The sequence below is a fragment of the Plecotus auritus genome (assembly GCF_963455305.1).
Source record: "Plecotus auritus genome assembly, chromosome: 13".
Lineage (NCBI taxonomy): Eukaryota > Metazoa > Chordata > Mammalia > Chiroptera > Vespertilionidae > Plecotus > Plecotus auritus.
In genome coordinates, this window is record NC_137779.1 from 15093265 (window position 1) to 15115379 (window position 22115).

A 22115-nucleotide genomic window follows, 5' to 3' on the forward strand; every position below is an offset into this window, starting at 1 on the left:
TGCTGTTGTGAGCAGAGGGAGAGGATGCCCCGGAGCCAACTCCAAAACCACCCCCAAAAGAATTACACAAGGGGAGGAACCCAAACCAGAAACAGACTTCTCTGACTTGACTCAATTGGAAAGTCAACATGTTATTGGGAGAACTGATGCAATTAGACTATGAAAAGGGTGTAACTGGTTTTGTGCCTAAGTGATCTTGGCTCTGAATTAGCTTGAACTTCTGCTGAGAGGTGCAGATTGGTCTGCGTATCTGTGATCCTCGGATAAGTAATCACAGGGCCACTGGACTTAGGGAAGTGGATGTGCCGTTTCCGCCTGCCCCAGCACTCACAGGAGTGATGCCCATCTTTTTTCTCGCTCCAGCAGGTGCTCAAGGCATGAAAAATAGCCCACCTGCCTGGCCAGCATGGCTCAGTGGTTGATCCAATTCCCGGTCAGGGCACATGCCCAGGTTGCAGGCTCGATCCCCAGTGTGGGGTGTGCAGGAGGCAGCCAATCCATGAGTCTCTCTCATCATTGATATTTCTGTCTCTCCCTCTCCCTTCCTCTCTGAAACAAATAAAAATGTATTTTATAAAGCCCACCCTTTTCCAACCCTAACTCCTACCCTATCCAACCTCTAAACACCCTAGGCCTCGCCCTCTTTCGTATCCCCTCAAAACCTAACCCAAACCCCACCCCCAACCCTGATCCTACCTAGCACACAGACGCTTTGACCGCCGGACTAGGCAAAGTGCCTGCAGTGCCAGGAAGGCCCCTGTGTTGCTGCGGAAGGGAAGTGAGAGAGGCAGGCCAGCGCCCTCCTTTCTCTTAGTGTCTGTGGCTTCCTCTGGCACCTGGAGGCAAACTGGCAAGAAACGTGGTTTGTTGCCAAACCCCAGAATCATGGAGGCCTGGCTGGGACAACATGCATGCTCTCCCTCCTGCTTCTGTCAGGCACAGCTTTGGTCAGGACAGGAAAGTGTCATTCTGGAGCAGTATCATAGGGAGTGATGGACCCTATACGTTACTGTTCAAAGTGGAAATTGCTCATTGTACTGATTGCAAGAGATAAGTACCTGTCGTTTCCATGATTCAGAGATGACAAGTCCGTCCTAAGCCACCATCTAGAAAGCGACAGCACCTGGTGCATCTCCTTGCTGATGCCCATATCAGGGGATCTTCCCAGCCACCATGCCATGGTCTGGGGGAGGCCCCCACCCCACCCCCACATTTATTTTTATTTACGTATTTATTTGTTGTTTAATCCTCACCTGAGGATTTAAAAAAATTTTTTTAAAGATATTTTATTGATTTCTTTACAGAGGGGAAGGGAGAGGTATAGCGAGCTAGAAACATCGATCAGCTGCCTCCTGCACACCCCCTACTGGGGATGTGCCCGCAACCAAGGTACATGCCCTTGACCGGAATCAAACCTGGGACCCTTTGGTCCACAGGCCGATGCTCTATCCACTGAGCCAAACCAGTTAGGGCCTGAGGATATTTTTTCCACTGCTTTTCTGAGAGTGAGGGGGAGGGGAGAAGAGAAAAAAAGGGAAACATCCATGTGAGGGAAACACATCCATTGGTTGCCTCCTGTAAGCACCCCAACCAGGGGCAGGGAGCGAACCCACAACCCAGGTATGTGCCCTTGACCGGGAACCAAACTTGTGACCCTTTGGTCTATTGGCTGACGCTCTAACCACTACTCAGTGGCTATTTTTTTTAACAAGGGGGATGACAGTCCTATCGATGAAGCCACTGAGGAGTTGGCATGACCCTTCCTCCTGGGTACGGTCACAGGTGGTTTATTTCCAGGCCAAACTTGGAGTGAAATATTGGGCTCACTGTTGGGCAATTCTGCTGGTTGCACCCCAAGTTCTAGAAAAGCGAGTCCACACATAGTAAACAATGCACCAGTGCTAAGTGGGGTTTATTCCAATAATACAAAGATGGTGTTAGAAAATCTCTATAAATTCAACTGTATCTCCGTAACAAGGAAGGAAACCCATATAATCATTTCTGAGATAAGCCAAGAAGGTTTGGTCAAATTCAGCATCGAATGCTGATTTTTCAAAGCCTTAACAGCCCCGGCCAGGTATCTCAGTTGGTTAGAGCATCGTCCTGATACGCCAAGGTTGCGGGTTCAATGTCTGGTCAGGGAACATGGAAGAACCAACCAGTCAATGTATAAATAAATGGAACAACAAATCAATGTTTCTCTTTCTCTCCCTCCCTCTCTCTCTCTCAAATTAATAATTAAAAAAGGTTTTAGCTATTAGCATAACCCAGTGGTCGGCACACTGTGGCTTGGGAACCACATATGGCTCGCGAGCCGCGGTTTGCTGCTCTGTTGACTAATGAGTTTGCCGACCACTGCCGTAGGGAAAAACACTTAAAAAACATTTTAATAATGTACTGTCTTTAACCTGAAGTCAAAACTTCTGGGTAAGGATAATGCCTTACGCAGTGGTCGGCAAACTCATTAGTCAACAGAGTGGCAAACCGCGGCTCCGGCGCTGCATGTGGCTCGCGAGCCACAGTTTGCCGACCACTGGCATAACCAATGGACACTGGGGCGGTGGGGGCTTGCCCGGGGTGGGAATGGCTGTGTGTGGGGTGTCAATTGGGGGAAAAGGAGACATATGTAAAACTTTAGACAAAAAAAAAAAGTTTAAAAAAAAAAAAAGTTTTTGCAAACTAGGCCCATAAAGGTAATTCATTAATGTGAACCATCAGTCTGGACAAGGGTTGGCGATTTCCGAATAGTGAAATACTGGCTCTGTTTCCCTTCAAGTCCGAATAAACACCCAGGTGCTGTCCCAGCGAGGAGGGCAGCAGCTGTGCGGATTGAGGCTTTCCTTTTCTTACACAGCAAGAACTCGGGACTTGAATGTCGGTGCTGAAACAGTTGCTCAAAAATTTCATCCAAGGCCTAGGATCCTTCTAGTTTTCCATTTCACTGTGTGTGGCTTTTGTCAATTGCCTCAAGGTTGTAACATGACTACCACACCTCTGGGCGTGGCATCCAAGTTCCAGGCAGAAGGAGGAAGGATAATATTTCTATCAGGAAAGCAAAGGCTTTTTCTACATCTCTGGCGGACCTCCACTTGAGCCTCATGGGACAGAACTGGGCCGTGTGACCACCCCAGCTACAACTGAGTCTTAGACCCAAAATGTTCTGAGATGGACACACATCTACCTCCGATGACCAATGTCCCCAACGCAGTGATGCTCTGGAAGTGCTGGCCAATGTGGGTGGTTTTTTTTGTTTTGTTTTGTTTTTTCTTAAAGTTTTTTTTTTTTAATTGATTTGAGAAACAGCATTTGTTGTTCCACTTTTTTATGCATTTACTGTTCAATTCTTTTTTTAAAAAAATATATTTTATTGATATTTCACAGAGAGGAAGGGAGAGGGATAGAGAGCTAGAAACATCGATGAGAGAGAAACATCGATCAGCTGCCTCCTGCACACCTCCCACTGGGGATGTGCCTGCAACCAAGGTACATGCCCTTGAACGGAATCGAACCCGGGACCTTTCAGTCCGCAGGCCGGCGCTCTATCCACTGAGCCAAACCGGTTTTGGCAACTGTTCAGTTCTTGTATGTGCCCTGACCAGGGATGGAACCCACACCTTGGTGTATTGGGATGACGCTCTAAGCCAGTGGTCGGCAAACTGCGGCTCGCGAGCCACATGTGGCTCTTTGGCCCCTTGAGTGTGGCTCTTCCACAAAATACCACAGCCTGGGCGAGCCTATTTTGAAGAAGTGACGTTAGAAAAAGTTTAAATTTAAAAAATTTGTCTCTCAAAAGAAATTTCAATCGTTGTACTGTTGATATTTGGCTCTGTTGACTAATGAGTTTGCCGACCACTGCTCTAACCAACTGAGCCACCCAGCCACAGCCCAATGTGGGTTTGAAAAAGAAATGAAATTAAAGGCTACTACTATATGGAAAGGAGAGGCAAGCTTTTTATTTCCAGCTGCTATGACTGTTTACCTAGAACACCCAATAAACTGAGAAACTGTTAGAGACCTTAGAATAACTCAGTAAAGTTGTTAGGTATAAAACAAATATACAAGGAGATATACATAATCAATAGTGGTCCTGTATATAACAAAAATACCTAATTTACAAACTCCACAAAATCAGAATAAACTTAAGAATAAATGTGGGAACACTTATGTAGAAAACTGTAAAATTTTTCTGATGGGTAGAGGTAGGTTGGAATGACGTTACCTACCACATTCTTTTATGTGAAGACAGTATTACATGGAACTTAATTTTTCACAAACTAGTCAATTCTAACCAGAATCCCAATGACATATGCAGGGGAAGGAAGAAGTTACGTTCCAAGAAAGTGATACCTGGCTCCCTGAAAGAACAGATAAAACAAGATCTTTTACAAGCCGGATGTTAAAGTGAAGTATGGAGCTACAATGAAAGGAAAGACAGGCCTCTGAACAGTGAGGAACGCAATTCAACAACGATGCAGGGACCTTAAATTTTATATCCCAGATAGATAGAGGGTTTAAGAGATAAATATAAAAATATAGACCCAAAAATAGACTTGAGAGAGGCTTTCTAAGAGCCAAAGAGAAACAGAAAGGAAAAAAATCTAATAGACCTTATTACACAGAATTTTAAAACCTCTGTACCTAAAAAAATGCAGTAACAAAGATAGAAAATGTGCTAAGGTAATATATGTTGAGTGTGTATATGTTGTATATATTTATTTGTATATGTATTTAAAAAACAAAGAATGGAATAGTGGACAAAAGATAGGAATAGACAATTCATATGAAAGGGGGAAAAGGTAGAAAAAAATGAATAACATTGTAATGTATCAAAATGCCAAATATGACAAGTGAGGAGATCGTGCGCTTGCCATGGTGCGCTTATACTAACAACTGGCACTTCAGGCGCACAGTAGACACAGGGCCCAGGACCCGTGAAGAGGTTTCCTTTCCTTTAAAAAGAAAAAGAAGAATTAGGATGATAATCATGAATCGGGCCTAGACTGTATTTGTGTTTTCCCAGCGCAGATGTGATGTGGAACGTCTCCTATTTGTCACGGAGGAAGGGCCCAGGACTGCCAGGTGTCCCCGGGACCGCAGGGTGCCAGGCCAGCTCAGACACTCGGAGGAAGGCGATGGCGCCCAGGCCCAGGCTCACGGCTGTGTCGTCACCGTGCCCTGAACAAAGGCCGTCCGGGCATCCACTCTGAACGGTGCCTGTGTCCAGATGACGTGCAAGGATGTTCCTACCTGGCGGGCGCTGCTGATTGGTTCCTTGGTAAGGAAACAGGATTACTTCGCAAACACACAACCAAAAACATACTGAGATGATTCCTTAAGCCAGTGGCCGGCAAACCGCGGCTCGCGAGCCACATGCGGCTCTTTGGCCCCTTGAGTGTGGCTCTTCCACAAAATACCACGGCCTGGGCGAGTCTATTTTGAAGAAGTGGCGTTAGAAGAAGTTTAAGTTTAAAAAATTTGGCTCTCAAAAGAAATTTCAGTCGCTGTACTATTGATATTTGGCCCTGTGGACTAATGAGTTTGCCGACCACTGCCTTAAGCTATTCGTTTCATCTCAAAAATTGCACTTTTCGAAATCTACTCTCCGAAAATGCTGAAGAAGTATAACCCAAAAATGCTCCATGAAGAATGATTTGTAATAGTGAGAAAAATAGAAATAGTGAGAAAAATAGAAATAACTCAACAGCCAACAAGAGAATATCTAACAGAATACTATGCTTCCACTTAGAATTATGACTCCACAGACAGTGCAGTCAGTCACTTGGAAAGAAGTTCTATGCAGCTAAGTGGGGAAAGGAGATTAAAATGATATATCCACTAGGTTTAAAGTGATGTAAAAATGCAATATGAAAACAAATAATGCATCAAAGTGCAAAAGGCAGCTTTATTAAGAATTATGGGTGTTTTCTCTCATTTATTCCACATTCTCTGAAATGTGGTTATCTTGCCTCCGTAATTTAGAAAGTATAAGAAAAAGCATTTCATAAACTATAGTGCTCTATACAAATGTCAAGTATTATCACTGAGAAGGCATCTTGAAGTTGCTCAGAACTGAGTAGAAAGAATGTTAATTCCAGATGAACCGTGTCCTCCTGTCCCTGCAGGGAACATGGGGATGGTCTCGGGGAGGGGCTTCTCCCTCAGGGTTGCACTGATGAGCTGAGCTTCATGGTGAGGGGAGGCCCCGCAGGCAGCCCCAGCTTGGGGGGAAGGTGGACTTCCAGGCTCATCTGTCCCGACACTGCACCCATCCTCCCCGAACGCACCGGCACCGCCTGCGTGCTCCGCTGCCAGCATGACCCGGCGGCCAGGTGTGAGGCCTGCACGTCTGATGCTGACTGTGCTTCTGTGACGTGGGTGCGGCCTCTAGCAAAGGACTCGGCGGTGGAGCCACTTGGAAGGTGAGTCCAGGAAATTCGCTTTTTCCCAAACTCCCGCCTCTGAGATTATTCTCCTCGCCAGCAATACAATAATGTTTGCTTGGAGGCAACACTGTTCATAATTCTGGTTTTCAAAAAGTCTTCATATTATTCTAAATATAATAGTTCACAGATGAAATTCTTGATCTAACTCATGCCAGGAGCCTGAGGACATGATTGACAGACCTTTCTTTTATCTGCAGGAAAGATGGAATCCCTGGTCAGTGACTCCCAAACCCATCAGAGGAAACGGGACCCTGGGACATCAACTCGACTCTCCTGCAGGGCATCCCTTCTCCGGGAGGTGAGACCGCTCATGAGAGGGTGTCTGTGGCGGCACATACGCAGGCGTCCCTGTGCTTCCCGTTCACCCGGGGAAGAAGCCAGAGGACAAGCACACCATGTTAATTTCCAGGTTTGCTACCCAGGGGGAAGTTCCTGCTGGCTGAGGGCTGAACCACACACAGGAGCTCTGCCATGTCCAGCGAGTTGATGGGGTCCATGCCGCTCACATCCACGCCACCTGCACCCAGCAGGCTGCCGGGAACACAGTATGTGCTCAGCAAGTGCTTGTTGAACTGGATGGCAAAGGGCTTCTCTTCGCGGTGTGTCCTCTGGTGCTCAGTGAGGTGGGTGCTCCAGCTGAACACTTCGCCACATTCGTTACATTTAAACGGCTTCTCCCCAGAGTGGGTTTTCTGATGTTTAATGAGACAGTGATTCTGGCTGAACGCTCTGCCGCACTGGCCGCATTTATAGGGCTTCTCCCCCGTGTGGATCCGCTGGTGCACGATGAGGGACGACTGGCAGCTGAAGGCCTTCCAGCACCGACTGCAGTCAAACGGCTTCTCCCCCGTGTGGACCCTCTGGTGCACGATGAGGTAGGAGTGGGAGCTGAAGGCTTTCCCACACTCGTTGCACTTGAAGGGCTTCTCCCCGCTGTGGATCCTCTGGTGCACGACCAGGTAGGAGTGGCAGATGAAGCCCTTCCCGCAGTCGCCGCACTTGAAGGGCTTCTCTCCCGTGTGGATCCTCTGGTGGAGGGTGAGGCGGGAACGGTTATTGAAGGCCTTCGTGCAGTCGCTGCATTTGAAGGGCTTGTCGCCGTTGTGGATCTTCTCGTGCACGGTCAGGGATGAGTGGCAGGTGAAGGCCTTCCCGCACGCGTCACACTTATATGGCTTCTCTCCCGTGTGGATCCTGTGGTGCCGGGTCAGGTGCGTCCTCTGGTTGAAGGCTTTCCCGCACTCGCCGCACTTGTAGGGCTTCTCCCCGGTGTGGACCCGGAGGTGCATGCTGAGCAGCGAGCTGCAGCTGAAGGCCTTCTCGCAGCCCGTGCACTTGTAGGGCCTCTCGCCGGTGTGCGTCCTGTGGTGCACGTTCAGCGAGGAGTGACAGCTGAAGGCCTTCCCGCACTCGCCGCAGAGGAAGGGCTTCTCCCCGGTGTGGATCCTCTGGTGCTCGATGAGGTTGGTCCTCCAGGTGAAGGCCTTGCCGCACTCGCCACACCTGTAGGCTTTCTCCCGGGCATGCCAGCGCTGGTGCAGGGTGAGGGACGAGCGCTGGCGGAAGGCTTTCCCGCACTGGCCACACGCGAAGAGACCCTCCCCGGCCCCCGCGCTCGGATGCCTGTTGGCGGGGGGTTGCCTGTGTTCACTGGCCTTGCAGCTGTTTCTCCCTGTGCTGGGTGACAGCCCCTGGTGCAGGGTGACAGCCTCACTGGACTGGCAGTTCTCGGGGTGTCTGTGAGGAGACTCTCCCTCGGTAGGAATGAGAGTTCCTGTGCTCTGCTGGGCGGGGAGGGGGCACCTGAGGGGCAATGCCTCCGCAGACGCCTCGTGTCCCTGCCGGCGCTCCTCTGTGGAAACCTCCCCACGGCCGGGGGGCACGCACCTCCAGAGCACAGCCTCACCTCTAGACAGAGCAGCCACTGGGCCCTCCCAGGCCCACCCAGCGCCTGGACCGAGGCTCGCCGGCCCCTCCACCATCGACTCCTGTGCTGGCTCTTCCTTGTGGATACCCTGCTGCTGACACAGCTCCTTCATTTCCGGCCTGGGCTCCCCCTCTGTAAGAAGCGGAAATGCAGTTTTCTGTAAGCAGGCGAGGTGTGGCACCGGCACTCAGACTTGAGATCTGGCCTGGAGGTGCAGGTAAGCATAGAAAAGAGAGCAGAGACCAACAGAGGGCGCTCAAGAGCACAGGTGGGAGGGGCACATGCAGGGTAAGACAAGCTGGTAAGAAGGGCAGAGAGAGAAACAGGGAAAGGAGCCCCCGAAAGGGAATTCCAGAAAGAGCCAGGGGGTCAAGGGCTCATGGATATGATTCACTTTTTAAAAAATATGTGTATTTTTGGTGATTTCAGAGAGGAAAGGAGAGAGAGAGAGATAGAAACATCAACGATGAGAGAGAATCATTGATCGGCTGCCTCCTGTACGCCCCACACTGGGGATCAAGCCCAAAACCCAGGCATGTGCCCTTGACCGGAATCGAACCAGGGACCCTTCAGTCTGCAGGCTGACACTCCATCCACTGAGCCAACCAGCTAGGGCTACGATTCACTTATTGAAACATCTACTGAGAGACTGCTGTGTGTCAGAACCAGGTCAGTGCTGGCTGGGATAAATGCAAGTCCAAAAACCATAAATTTAAAATGTCCCGTCCTGGCCGGTTGGTTAGAGTCTCATCCCAATATGCTAAGCTTGTGGGTTCGATCTCTGGTCAGGCACATATAAGAAGCAACCAATGAATGCATCAATAAGTGGAACCACAGCCCGGCTGGCGTGGCTCAGTGGTTGAGTGTTGACCTATGAACCAGGGGGTCATGGTTCGATTCCTGGCCAGGGCACATGCCCAGGTTGTGGGCTCGATCCCCAGTGTGGGGCGTGCAGGAGGCAGCTGATCAATAATTCTCTCTCATCATTGATGTTTCCATCTCTCTCCCTTCCTCTCTGAAATCAGTAAAAATACATATATTAAAAAAATTAGTGGAACAATAAATTGATGTTTTTCTCTCAAGTTACTAAATTAAAAAAAGAGACTCATTTACTTCATACCCTATTAAAAAAAATTTTTTTTAAATGTCCCTTGTTCCAGCCAAAACCGGTTTGGCTCAGTGGATAGAGCGTCGGCCTGCGGACTGAAGGGTCCCGGGTTCGATTCCGGTCAGGGGCATGTGCCTTGGTTGCGGGCACATCTCCAGTAGGAGGTGTGCAGGAGGCAGCTGATCGATGTTTCTCTCTCATTGATGTTTCTGACTCTCTATCCCTCTCCCTTCCTCTCTGTAAAATATCAGTAGGGTATATTAAAAAAAAAATAAAAAATAAAAATAAATAAATAAATGTCCCTTGTTCCAGAGGGGGAAAAAGAACTCCCCCACCCCTCCCTCTCTGAAATCAATAAAAATATTTTTTTTAAAAAAGAAAAATTACTTCTGTCTCCTGCCAACAGAAGGCAGATGTCTTTGCCTGTTTCCTTGCTATATTCCCAGCACCGTGTCTGGGAAGGGAAGAGGGAGGGTTCTAGAAGGGGCAATGAGCAGGTGCAGATGGAGCTGGGGCAGTGGACTGTGGAGGGAAAAGGGCTATGATGGGAGGGCCACATGGGGTGGTAGGAGGGGTGCTGGGGGTGGGGGCTCCACATCCTTCCCTTGTACCCCCCTCTCACCTGGACGAGCCCCTCCCAGGACTTCTCTGGGCACCTGCCATGGCTCTTCGCCTCGTTCCAGATGGGAGATCACTTCTGGCTTACAGACCGGAGGCCCTGCTTGTGGGGAGGAAGTGGCATGGCTGTGTGCTGCAGCTCTCTCCCCAGAACCAGTGATGGGGCAGGAGAGCTCCCAGAACAGCACGAGCTGGCACAGAGAGGTGTGTGCCATCCCCGAGGATGGGGGTCCCAGAATGGGAACTCAAATGAGGCATGCATTCTGAGGAACCCATGGGTATTCCTCCCCCGCCCTGAGGAATCCATGGGTATCCCACGCCCCCCCATCTCCCTTGGAAAGCTCCAGGGCAGGTCAGGCTTCCAGGACGCTATCCACCCTCTCCCTCTCGTTCTGGCTCATCTTGTGTCCAGCCACACCTCCAGGCAAGGATGCCAGTAGCACCACAGAGACCACAACCCCCACACCAGGCTGGTGCTGAAGGGGGACTCGGTCATACCTGTGGTGTGGCAGAATGCCCAGACCACAGACTCCGAGCCTCGGGGAGCCTCTTACCCAGGGCCAGAAGGTTCTGGTAGTTCTCCAGCATCACGTCCCGGTACAGGGCCCTCTGAGGCGAGTCCAGCTGGCCCCACTCCTCCTGGGTGAAGTCCACGGCCACATCCTTGAAAGTCACCGACTCCTGGGATGACACACATTCTCAGTCACCCGGGGTGGGAGTGATTCCCACTGGGTTCATGCTTCCAAGGGAATTAGGGTTGACCTCTGTGACCTCCCAAGCGTGGAGGTTGTGCTTAGACGTCATCTGTCATACAGTCCCACGTACACACCACAGCTGGGCCAGGAATCACCATCTGGACCTGGCTTTCTGGACCCGAAGGGCCCGGCTCACTGGGCAGCCCCTGTGCCTGCCACGCTGGACGGAAGCTGCTGTGAGAAGTTCTGGGTAAGAATGTCAAACTTAGAGAACTTGAGAGCATAACACAAAGAACCCAGAAACCCTGTGCGAATCTCACCGCTGCCAAAGGCCCTGACCCTAAGGAAGCAAACCCTGGGCTTACCAGCAAGTTCCGAGCCTAAGAGACCAAAGGAGCTGAAGCATCCATCTTACATAAAAACTGCTGTTTGAAATTTTAACCCTGCTATTTGGCTTCTGTAGATGCTTGCTTGCTTAAATAATAAGGAAAATAAGACTACTCCCACTTCAGAGAGGCCATTAAACCTTCCCCGGACGAAGTTATCAGTGCTGGCACCAGGCCAGGCCTTTGGTTGAGGTCTCAAGGCCCCAGCACACAGGGGCTCTTTAAGAACTTGCAAAGGGGGCCGGAAACACCCCATATTTGGAAGACAAGGTAAAAACATATAAATAGGGAAAGTTCCTCCATGTTGGGGCCCAGAATTTGAGAGACATTTTCCTCTGGACCCGCGCATAATAAATGTAACTCCATCTCTCTAAGTATTGCTTGGTTCTTCTCCGGTTTTCTGTAACAGAGCTATTCCACGTCCTTCCTGCCCGCCCCTCCCTCCTTCCTACTGCACTCCGCTCCCCTGCCCTCCCAGGCCTGACTCCTGGCCCATCCCTCCTCCAAAGCCGGCCACTGAATGCAGGGTAACCCCTCCACCCACTTGGTCACTCTGGTTCCAAGTGTCACAAATGCCCCTAATGACTCTACCAGTACCTATGCCCTCAAATCCTAGGCTCTTCTACCACCCGGGGCTCCTCACCTGCCCTGAGCCTCCAGGCTGTGGCCCCTAACAGTCTCCACACTCATGCTCCACCCGGTCCCCACCACCCCCAACCCTGACAATAAGCTCTCAAGGCCGCCAGAGCTCTGCCCTCAGGCAGCAAGGGTGGGCGGCTGCTTTCTAAGCAGCTGCTGACTAAATGCTGTCTTTTTCAAGATGCTGGTGCCCTGGCCGCCTGGCTTAACTGCAGCTGGGATGTAGTTACGTTAAACGTAAGAGTGAAAAATAAACCAAGGGAGGGAAGTCTGGTTCCCACCTTGTAAGCATTTGCTGGGGAGTGTCTGGTGGGGCCACGCTCCCAGGGGCCACCAGACTCCTCGAGAAGCTCTGGACCCACATCAGCACCCAAAGTCAGGCGAGGGGCGCAGACTGTCAGCCTTGAGAAGAGGCCTCACGCCTACCAGGTGCTTACCAGGTAGTCAGCAAAAGTGGGGACCCCCTCCGGGGTCACAGGAGTTTGACCTTTAGTTCTAAAAGTGGCTTATACTTTTTAACTTATTTGATTTTAGAAAGAGAGTTGATTAGAGCGGGGGGGGGGGGATATTGATCGGCTGTTCCACTTACGAATTCTTGGTTGCTTTCTTGTATATGCCCTGACAGGGATTGAACCCACAACCTTGACGTATCAGGACGATGCTCTAACCAATGAGCTCCATGGCCAGGGCAGAATACATATTCTTTTCAAGTGCACACAGAACATTTACCAAGATAAACCACATTCTGGGCAATAAAATAGGTCTTAGTACATTTGAAAGAATTCAAATTATACCAAGTTCCTTTTCTGACTACCAATGAATGAAATTAGAAATCCATAATAGAAAGACAACAGGAAAATCCCACAAATGTTTGGAAATTAACACGCTACTAAAAAAGGCATAGCTGAAGAAGATATCACAACTATTTTGAACTAACAATGAAAATGCAACATAAAATTTGTGGGATGTACCTAAGGCAGTGCTTACTAAGGGGGAAATTTCTAGCAATGAATGCTGTATGCAGAGAGAAGAGTGTCAAATCAATATCCAAGATTCAACCTTAAGAAATCAGCATAAAGGAAGGAAATAATAAGGATCAGAAATCAACAAAAGGAGAACCAAGATGGCGGCATATGTACTCGTGGCCTCCCACGACCACATCAAAATGACAACTATAAAATACAGAACCACCATCACTCAGAACCGCCATCGCTCAGAACCGCCTGACAGGTGGCTGAGTGGAGGTCCCACAACTAGAGAAGGAAAGAAGCAAGCAGAGACTGGTAGGAGCGGGGGAGGCGCAGAATGAGCTGGTCCGGGACCACGTGTGGTGTTTTTGAATCAGGAGGGAGATCGTATCTGCAGAGGCCGCCCGTGAGGAGCAAGGGGTCCCAGACCCACACCAGACCCCCAGCCCAAGGTCCCAGAGCTGGGAAGAGAAGTCCCTATAACTTCGGGCAGTAAAAACCAGCAGGGATATGGCTGAGTGACATGGAGGCTGCTACAATCTCAGGTGTCCCTCTTAAAGGGACAGCACACAAACTTACCCAGTCCCGCTTCTTCCAAACTCCAGCACCAAGGGACCCGGGTACATGCAGGGAGGAACTGGATTGTCTGGCATCAGGGCAGGAACTCAGGGGTGGCCCTCACCCAGATGGGGGTGCTCACAGGGGTTATTATTCCTGTGCTGCGACCTCTCCTTGTCATAGGGCTGACTGGCAGCCATATTTGAGTCTCAACCAGCCTGGAGCACACTGTTTGCTCCGCCCTGGGGATTCCCTGAATCCTGCCCCACCTAATTTGCAGCCCCACCCAAGCTGTTTGCAGCAGCAGCTTTTCCATATGAATAGCCTGTCCTGGCTCAGGCTTTCAGACTTTGCTAAAATCTCTCAAACAAGCTGCAGCTGGTAACAGCATGCCCCAAACCCATCAATAAAAGGCCCAAGACCAGCCCTAGCACCAGCCTGCCTTGCTTCACAGCCGGGCCTCGCCTCCTGCATAGCAGCTCTCCCACTGTCTTTGCAGCTGGTCCTCACAGCCAATTGGCCTGGAGGTCAGCTCCTCCCAGACACCAACAGCAATCAAGGCTCAACTACAAGACTGTGCACACAGCCCACACAGGTGTGCACCTAGAGTGCCCAGCTCAGGTGACGGGAGGCTGAGCCAAAAAGCTAAAGGAGTTCATCACCACCAAACCAGTATTATATGAAACGTTGAAGGACATAATTGAAGAAGGAGAGGGGAAGAGGAGGAGGAGAAGGAGGAAGAGGGATAAAAAAATACGAACAATAAAATGACAACAAACATATTTATCAACAATCTAATCTACTAGTCTGCAGAGGCAAGATTTTTTAAAGGAATGAAATGGGGAAAAAATAGATACAGAGGCAAAGAAGCATTGAACAGACTGTCAAACTACAGTGGGAAGGCAGAGGAGGTTTCGGGGGGGGGGGGGGGGGGGCTGTAAGAGATCAACCGAAGGACTTGTACGCATGCATATAAGCATAACCAATGGATAAAAAACACTGGGGGGAGGGGACAGGTAAAGGCATGTACTGGGGGGAAGGGGAGGCCGGGGGAAGGTCAATGGGGAAGGAAAAAAAAAAAAAGGAGACATATGTACTACTATTTGTAATACTTCAAACAATTAAAAAAACAATCAAATCTAAAAATCAAAATAAATGAACAAGAAATCTAATGAACAAAATAAATTGGTGAATAAAATGGAATCAGAGGCATGAAAGCATAGAACAGACTGACGAATCTCAGAGAGAAGGGGAGTGGAAAGAGATTAACCAAAGATCTTACCTATGGACACAGTAAGGGGTGAGGCCTGGGGTGGGGTGGGGTGGGAACCGGGTAGAAGGGTGTGTGTGTGGGGGGGGGGGGGGTGGAGGACACCTGCAATACTATCAACAATAAAGATTAAAAGAAATAAAAGGAAACCAAGATAGATTTTTTCCCAAAGATAGCTTTTTCTAAAAAATATTAGATTTTTTAAAAAATGTTTTTATTGATTTTAGAGGGACAAGAAGGCAGAGGGAAAGAGAGATGGAAACATAGAGAGAGACATGGATCGGCTGCTTCCTGCATGCCCCTACTGGGGCTAGAGCTCACAACCCCGGGCATGTGCCCTGACTGGGAATTGAACATCGACCTCTTGGTACATGGATTGACAATCACTGAGCCACACCAGCCAGACAAAAGATAGCTTTTTTTTAAAATCAGTAACATTGATAATCATACATATATTTAATATCTGATGGAAATGTTCTATGTCATGATTGTGGTGCTGGTTACACAACTGTATATACTTGCCCAAATTCATCAAATCCTACACTTAAAATTGAAGAACTTTATTGTATATAAATTATACCTCAATAAACCTGATGCAAAAAAATCCCACTGAGAAGGTGGGTGTGAGGACAGACGCTGAGAACACATCCATAACTGAGGCACAGGAGAATGAAGCACAATGGTGGTGGCATCAGCAGAGGAAGGAGAAAACGGGCAGAAACACAGCTCCAGAGACCTCAGAATGTAGTGCTGCCCTAACTGGTGTGGCTCAGTGGATAGAGCGTTGGCCTGCGGACTGAAGGGTCCCGGGTTCGATTCCGGTCAAGGGCATGTACCTTGGTTACAGGCACATCCCCAGTAGGGAGTGTGCAGGAGGCAGCTGATGGATGTTTCTCTCTCATCAATGTTTCTAACTCTCTATCCCTCTCCCTTCCTCTCTGTAAAAAAATCAATAAAGTGTGTGTGTGTGTGTATACACACACACACACACATATATATATCTGTGTGTGTATATATATATATATATATATATATATATATATATATAAAAGAATGTAGTGCTGCCCTGACCGGTTTGGCTCAGTGGATAGAGCGTCGGCCTGCGGACTCAAGGGTCGGGTTCGATTCTGGTCAAGGGCACGTACCTGGGTTGCAGGCACATCCCCAGTGGGAGGTGTGCAGGAGGCAGCTGATTGATGTTTCTCTCTCATCGATGTTTCTAACTAACTATCCTCTTCCTTTCTTCTCTGTGAGAAATCAATAAAATATATTTTAAAAAAATAATAAAATAATATTTAAAAAAAGAAAAAAAAAGAATGTAGTGCTGATGAGAGGGGCCTGTCAGAGTCCACATGGGGCTGTCAGTGAGCAAGAGTAGGGTACAATCTGGGCCTTGCACAAGCCCTTCTTGGGAGGGGGTATTCCCAACCCACTGGGAGGAGACCATGTCAGGTGCGTCTTCATTCTTCGGGACAGGAAACAAAAAGCCCAGAGCATCTATGGAAATCAACGCACACGTGATGACCAAACTAGCGGGGAAGGCGGAATGGACCCTGAGGATGTCCCAGGACAGCAGAACACTTGATCGTGAGTGTGAGTGAGACTGGAGAGGAGCACTCGGGAGAGGAGGGCCAGTTACTCATGGATCTAAGAAGCTGGTATTTTAAGAATAATTCCTATGCACAAGAAGGGCATTACCTCGAGGTAGTCACTCACATGCATGTACACACACGCACGCACATGTTGCGCTTTGCTAAATCATCTGAAGGTAAGATGCAGATACCATGACATCTCAGCCTACATTTTTCTGCTTGTATCTCCCAAGGAACTTCTCTTAAAAAAAAAAAAAATCCCCCTTTATTGATTTTTAGAGAGGAAAAGAGAGGGATAGAGAGAAAGAAACATCAATGAAAGAGAAACATCATCAATTCACTACCTCCTGTACGCGCCCCCAATGCGACTGAGCCTGCAACCCAGGCATGTGCCCTGACCGGGAACTGAACCAGTGACCTCTTGGTTCATGGGTTAACGCTTAACCACTGAGCCACATCAGCCTGGCATCTCCTAAGGATATTCTTTTACACAATCACAGTGCCATCATCACACCCCCAAAATTTAATATTGATACAATATGACCTAAGATACAACCCATTTTCAAATTTCCTCAACTGTCCCAAACTGCCTTTGATGGAATTTTTGGGTCTGTGAGGCATTGAGAATCATGTATTGCATTTGATTGTCATGTCTTCTGAGTATTTTACAGAATTATAGAACATAACACGTTAGAGAAGCTGAGCACATCTCACAGTACGTGTTTGACAGCTATTTCTAGCTGTCTGTAATCTTTCAAGTGGGGTTAACAGAATCACAAAATCCTAAAAAAGACAATCCTCTAAGGGGCTTAATCACAAGGAACAACAACAGCCTGTAATTATTGGAATCCAGAGTCTAGGTCAGTGGTCGGCAAACTCATTAGTCAACAGAGTGGCAAACCTCGGCTCTCGAGCCACAGTTTGCCGACCACTGCTCTAACCTTTTCACTACCCCACACTCTCCTTATCAACCGTATCCTTCTAAATACTATGATGGGTAGGGGTAGTGTAGGTGGTAGAACCCTAAGTCTCTAAAGAAGGATTTGGGTCCTGCTTAGCTGCGGAAGTGGCCCCAGAGCCAATTCCTTGCTGAGCCCCCAGATCCTCTAAAACTCCAAGTTTTACATGAAGGTCCCATATCAAGGGCCCAGTATAGAGGAAAAGCACACAGGGACATACCCCCTACCATCACTCTTACCCCAGCACTGCAACACAGCCCTTCCTTTAGCGGTCCCACACCAGATTTCATCCCGGGAAAGCTCCCCCAAACTGGTACAACCGTCACCAACCTCGCCTGGGTCTGCATGAGGAGATGAGCAAAGTGATCTCGTGTGACCTACTTGCTGGAGCTCTGCTAAAACCACTCTTTGGAGCTCCTGGCATAGTGTGGGCGTGCAGGTCCTGGGCACTGACCCACCCACTGGACTGAACTGGGCTGGAAGGGACACTCATCTTGAGGGCACCCTTGGGGCATCACCTGAAACTGTTCCCAAGCCCAGAGCTTCCTGAAGAAAGCTGCCAACCCTCTTCACAAAGAACAAGACGTTAAAAAAAAAAGACGACCAGCCTTAGCTAGTTTGGTTCAATGGATGGATAAAGTGTGGGCCTGCGGACTGAAGGGTCCCGGTCAAGGGCACATGCCTGGGTTGTGGGCTCAATCCCCAGTGTGGGGCATGCAGGAGGCAGCCAATCAATGATTCTCATCATTAATGTTTCTCTCTCCCGCTCTGAGATCAATAAAAATATATTTATAAAAAACACCACCACGGAGAAACCAAGATGGCGGCATAGGTAAACACCTAAACTGCTACCTCGCACAACAATTTCAAAACTACAACTAAAAGACAGAACGGACACCATCCAGAACCACAGGAAAGCGGGCTGAGTGAAAATTCTACAACTAGAAGGAAAGAGGAAAGCTCACAGAGAATTGGAGGTACGGCAAAGGGGCTTTGTGCGCGCAGAGAGGAAGGGCGGCTGAGAGCCTGGCTGACTTTCTCTGGCGGAAGGGGGAAGGAAGCTTCCGACCGCACTGAACCCCAGTTCTGACAGCACTGAACCCCAGTTCCGGGCGAACCCCTGGGGACCCACGCTCTTACGGGGGGAGTCTGGACTCTCGGGCGGAGACTCGGGAGCCAGGGAAGGCGGAGGACTGAAAGTGCCCGCGTGCGCGCGCCAGTGCGCACAAAGGCTGTGGAAGTTGCCACAGGCTTTCCCTAGTGGAAGGGAGTCAGAGGATTCTGACTGCACTGAGCCCCAGTTCTGACTGCAGTGAACCCCAGTTCCAGGCGAGCCCCTGGGGACCCACGCTCTTGTGGGGGGAGTCTGGACTCTCGGGCGGAGACTCGAGCTGGGGAAGGCGGAGGACTGAAAGCGCACATGCGTGCAAGGGCAAGGCTGACAGGAAGCCAAAACTGAGACTCCACCCCATCCAAGCTGAGCACAGAGGCTATTGCAATTTGGCAAGTCTAATCCTATAAGGCTGTCTCCAGCACCGAACTTCTCCCAGCATAGACACAGCTGATCCTTACAGCCAACTGGCCCGGAGGTGAATTCTTCCCAGTGATACCAACAACAATAAAGACTTAATTACAACAAGGCTGTACACACAGTCCACAAAGGGGTGCACCAAGAGTGTCAACCTCAGGTTAGCTGGGGAAGCAGACCCACTGGGCCATATTGGAAACCTAGCACAAATATCTACCTTACCAACTCAGGGAATCAGTGAAAATGCGGGGTCAAAGAATCAGATCACAAACGAAAGAAATGGAGGAAAACAAACGACTGGATATAGAATTCAAAACCACGGTTATAAGACTTTTTAAGAATATCCTAGAAAAGGCCGATAAATATAACGAGACCCTCGAAGATATGAAAAAGGACCAACTAGAAATTAAACATACACTGACTGAAATAAAAAATATTATACAGAGACCCAGAAACAGAATAGAGGAACCCAAGAATCAAGTCAAAGAATTGAAATACAAAGAAGCAAAAAACACTCAACCAAAAAAGCAAAAAGCAAAAAAAAAAAATCCAAAAAGTTGAAGATAATGTAAGAAGACTCTGGGACAACTTCAAGCGTACCAACATCAGAATTATGGGGGTGCCAGAAGAAGAGAGAGAGCAAGATACTGAAAACCTATTTGAAGAAATAATGACCGAAAACTTCCCCCACCTGGTGAAAGAAATAGACTTACAAGTCCAGGAAGCCCACAGAACCCCAAACAAAAGGAATCCAAAGAGGACCACACCAAGACACATCATAATTAAAATGCCAAGAGCAAAAGACAAAGAGAGAATATTAAAAGCAGCAAGAGAAAAACAGTTAATTACCTACAAGGGAGCACCCATACGACTGTCAGCTGACTTCTCAACAGAAACTATGCAGGCCAGACGGGAGTGGCAAGAAATTTTCAATGTGATGAATAGCAAGAACCTACAACCAAGATTACTCTACCCAGCAAAGCTATCATTCAGAATTGAAGGGCAGATAAAGAGCTTCACAGATAAGAAAAAGCTGAAGGAGTTCATCACCACCAAACCAGTATTATATGAAATGCTGAAAGGTATTCTTAAAGAAGAGGAAGAAGAAAAAAGTAAAGAGAAAAATTATGAACAACAAATACATATCTATCAACAAGCGAACCTAAAAATCAAATGAATTAAAAACCTGAGGAACAGAATAATCTGGTGAATATAATAGAATCAGGGGCATAGAAAGGGAGTGGACTGATAACTCTCAGGGGGAAAGAGGTATGGGGGGTTCATGAAGAGAATGGACAAAAATCATACACCTATGGATGAGGACAGTGGGGGGGAGGTAAGGGCAGAAGGTGGGGTGGGAAATGGGTGGAGGGGAGCTATGGGGGGAAAAAGGAGAAATAATTGTAATAATCTGAATAAAGATTTATTTAAAAAATAATAATAATAAAATAAAATAAAAAAATAAAATAAAAAAAAACAACACCACCACAAGCCCTCACCGGTTTGGCTCAGTGGATAGAGTGTCCGCCTGCAGACTGAAGGGTCCCAGGTTCGATTCCAGTCAAGGGCATGTACCTTAGTTGCTGGCACATCCCCAGTAGGGGTGTGCAGGAGGCAGCTGATTGATTTCTCTCTCTCTATCCCTCTCCCTTCCTCTCTGTAAAAAGTCAATAAATAAAATATTTTTTAAAAAACAATACAAGATGTTCAGAAGTAAGAAAAGACAGCCACTCACCTCGGACCTGGCTTCCAGGAGACCCTGACCCCATTTATCCTCTGGATTATCTTTGAGAAGAGCAAGGTCCCGAGAGGACAGAGCTGGGAAGGAGAAATGAGTAACGGGCTGTTCAGTCATAGCCCTCAGGTGCACTGACTGAGCTAAAAACCACTCCACACCTGGCACCCAGGAGAATCAGAGGAGTCAGGAACCACCCCCGCAGGTGGGGGGGATCGAGCCCCAGTATGTGGCATAATCTGATACAGAATCAGGGGTTAATTCTGCCACTCAGTGTCAGACACTCCCATTAAGAAGGAAAACATTGCCATTTCCTCCCACTCATCAGCACGCTCCGGACAGTGGGAACGAATGGTTGGGCACGGTAGAGGCAGAAGCCCGACTCTCCTGGTGCTCTGGGAAACCAGCCTGACCTCTCTTGTCAGTCTCCTCATTGCAAACCCACAGACCCACTGACTGAAAGAGCCTATTGTACCTGTCTCCGGGGGCTTCGGGGCAGGGGTCTCCATAGCGGCCCTTGGTAGCGTCCCCCGGAGGCGTGGGCAGTTCTGCAGCCACCTGGGCCCCAGGCCAGGCCCAGAGGAGCGGGTCCTGCTCCTGGGGCTCAGGGACAGCGGCCTGTAGGGGGGCCCCGCGGGGTCGCGCACGCACTCCCGGCTGCACGGTCACACAGGCCCTGGGCTCCGCCGAGGTCGGGGCCAGGCAGGCTTAGCAGGAGCCCCGCACCCCCGGCTGCGCTCACACCCCATCGCCGCGCCACACTCCTCCCGGGACTGCGCGCGGGGCCAGACAGGCCTGGGGCTCAGCCTCTGGAGACAGTGGGCGCGGAGCGGGGCCGGCAGACGGACCCCGGGGCAGATGGACAGACTGACCGACGGACGAACGGATACGCGAGAGAGCCAACCTGCCTCCCACAAAAGGACAACGACCACCACAAAGGAGCAACCTGGCGTCTGCCGTGGGAAAGTGCGCCTGCGCGGACCGGATGCGAACTACAATTCCCTGGAACCTTTGTACCACGAAGACAGCGCACTCTATTTCCCAGAGGGCGTCGGGGCACCAGAGTAGCCCTGACGTCCGGACTCCGACGAGTGTGTAGCACAGCCTTCTGGGCAATGTAGTTCCGGGGCCTGAAACCATGCGCCCTGGCCCCGCCCCATTCACCGCCCTCCATTGCTGTGGACGTTTCTTGTGTTCCCCGGAGGCATGGGCAGATCTGCAACCACCTGGGCCCCAGGTCAGACCCAGAGAAGCGGGTCCTGCTCCTGGGGCTCAGGAACAGCACCCTGCAGGGAAGGCCCGCGGGGTCGCACACGGACTCCCGGCTGTACTATCACACTGGCCCTGCGCTCCGCCGAGGTGCGAGCCAGGCAGCTCAGCAGGATCCCCGCACCCCTGACTGTGCTCACATCCCACCGCCACGCCCCACGCAACCCGTCGCACACTCCTCTTGTGCACCATGCGCCGGGCCTGTAGCTCAGCCACCTGGAGCCAGCGGGCGTGGAGTGCGGCCAGCAGAGAGGCCGCGGGGCGGACGAACAGAGCGAACTGACTGCTTCCCCACAAAAGCAACAGCCACAAAGGAGCAGGGCGGCGGTCGCCCCGGGAAAGTGTGCCGGCACAGACACGACGCAAACTACTGCCCCCGGGAGCCTTTGCGCTTCGCTCTCGGCCGACTCCATTTCCCAG

General features: G+C 49.6%; 1 protein-coding gene across 2 annotated transcripts; it reads right to left on the minus strand.

Annotated features, from left to right (window-relative positions):
- Window positions 1-3817: 3817 nt before the first annotated feature.
- On the minus strand, window positions 3818-21412 carry ZNF74 (zinc finger protein 74). Of its 2 annotated transcripts, none has more exons than XM_080650709.1 (5): window positions 20902-21412; window positions 20427-20509; window positions 10651-10777; window positions 10101-10196; window positions 3818-8502 (listed from the first exon to the last, which is right to left on the minus strand). In XM_080650709.1, exons 1-5 carry the CDS (start codon window positions 20933-20935, stop codon window positions 6842-6844), a joined length of 2001 nt encoding a protein of 666 aa, XP_080506835.1. In that variant the 5' UTR covers window positions 20936-21412; the 3' UTR covers window positions 3818-6841. The 2 variants fall into 2 exon arrangements, with proteins under 2 accessions (XP_080506835.1, XP_080506834.1); XM_080650708.1 differs by having other exon boundaries at window positions 10101-10199.
- Window positions 21413-22115: the final 703 nt, after the last annotated feature.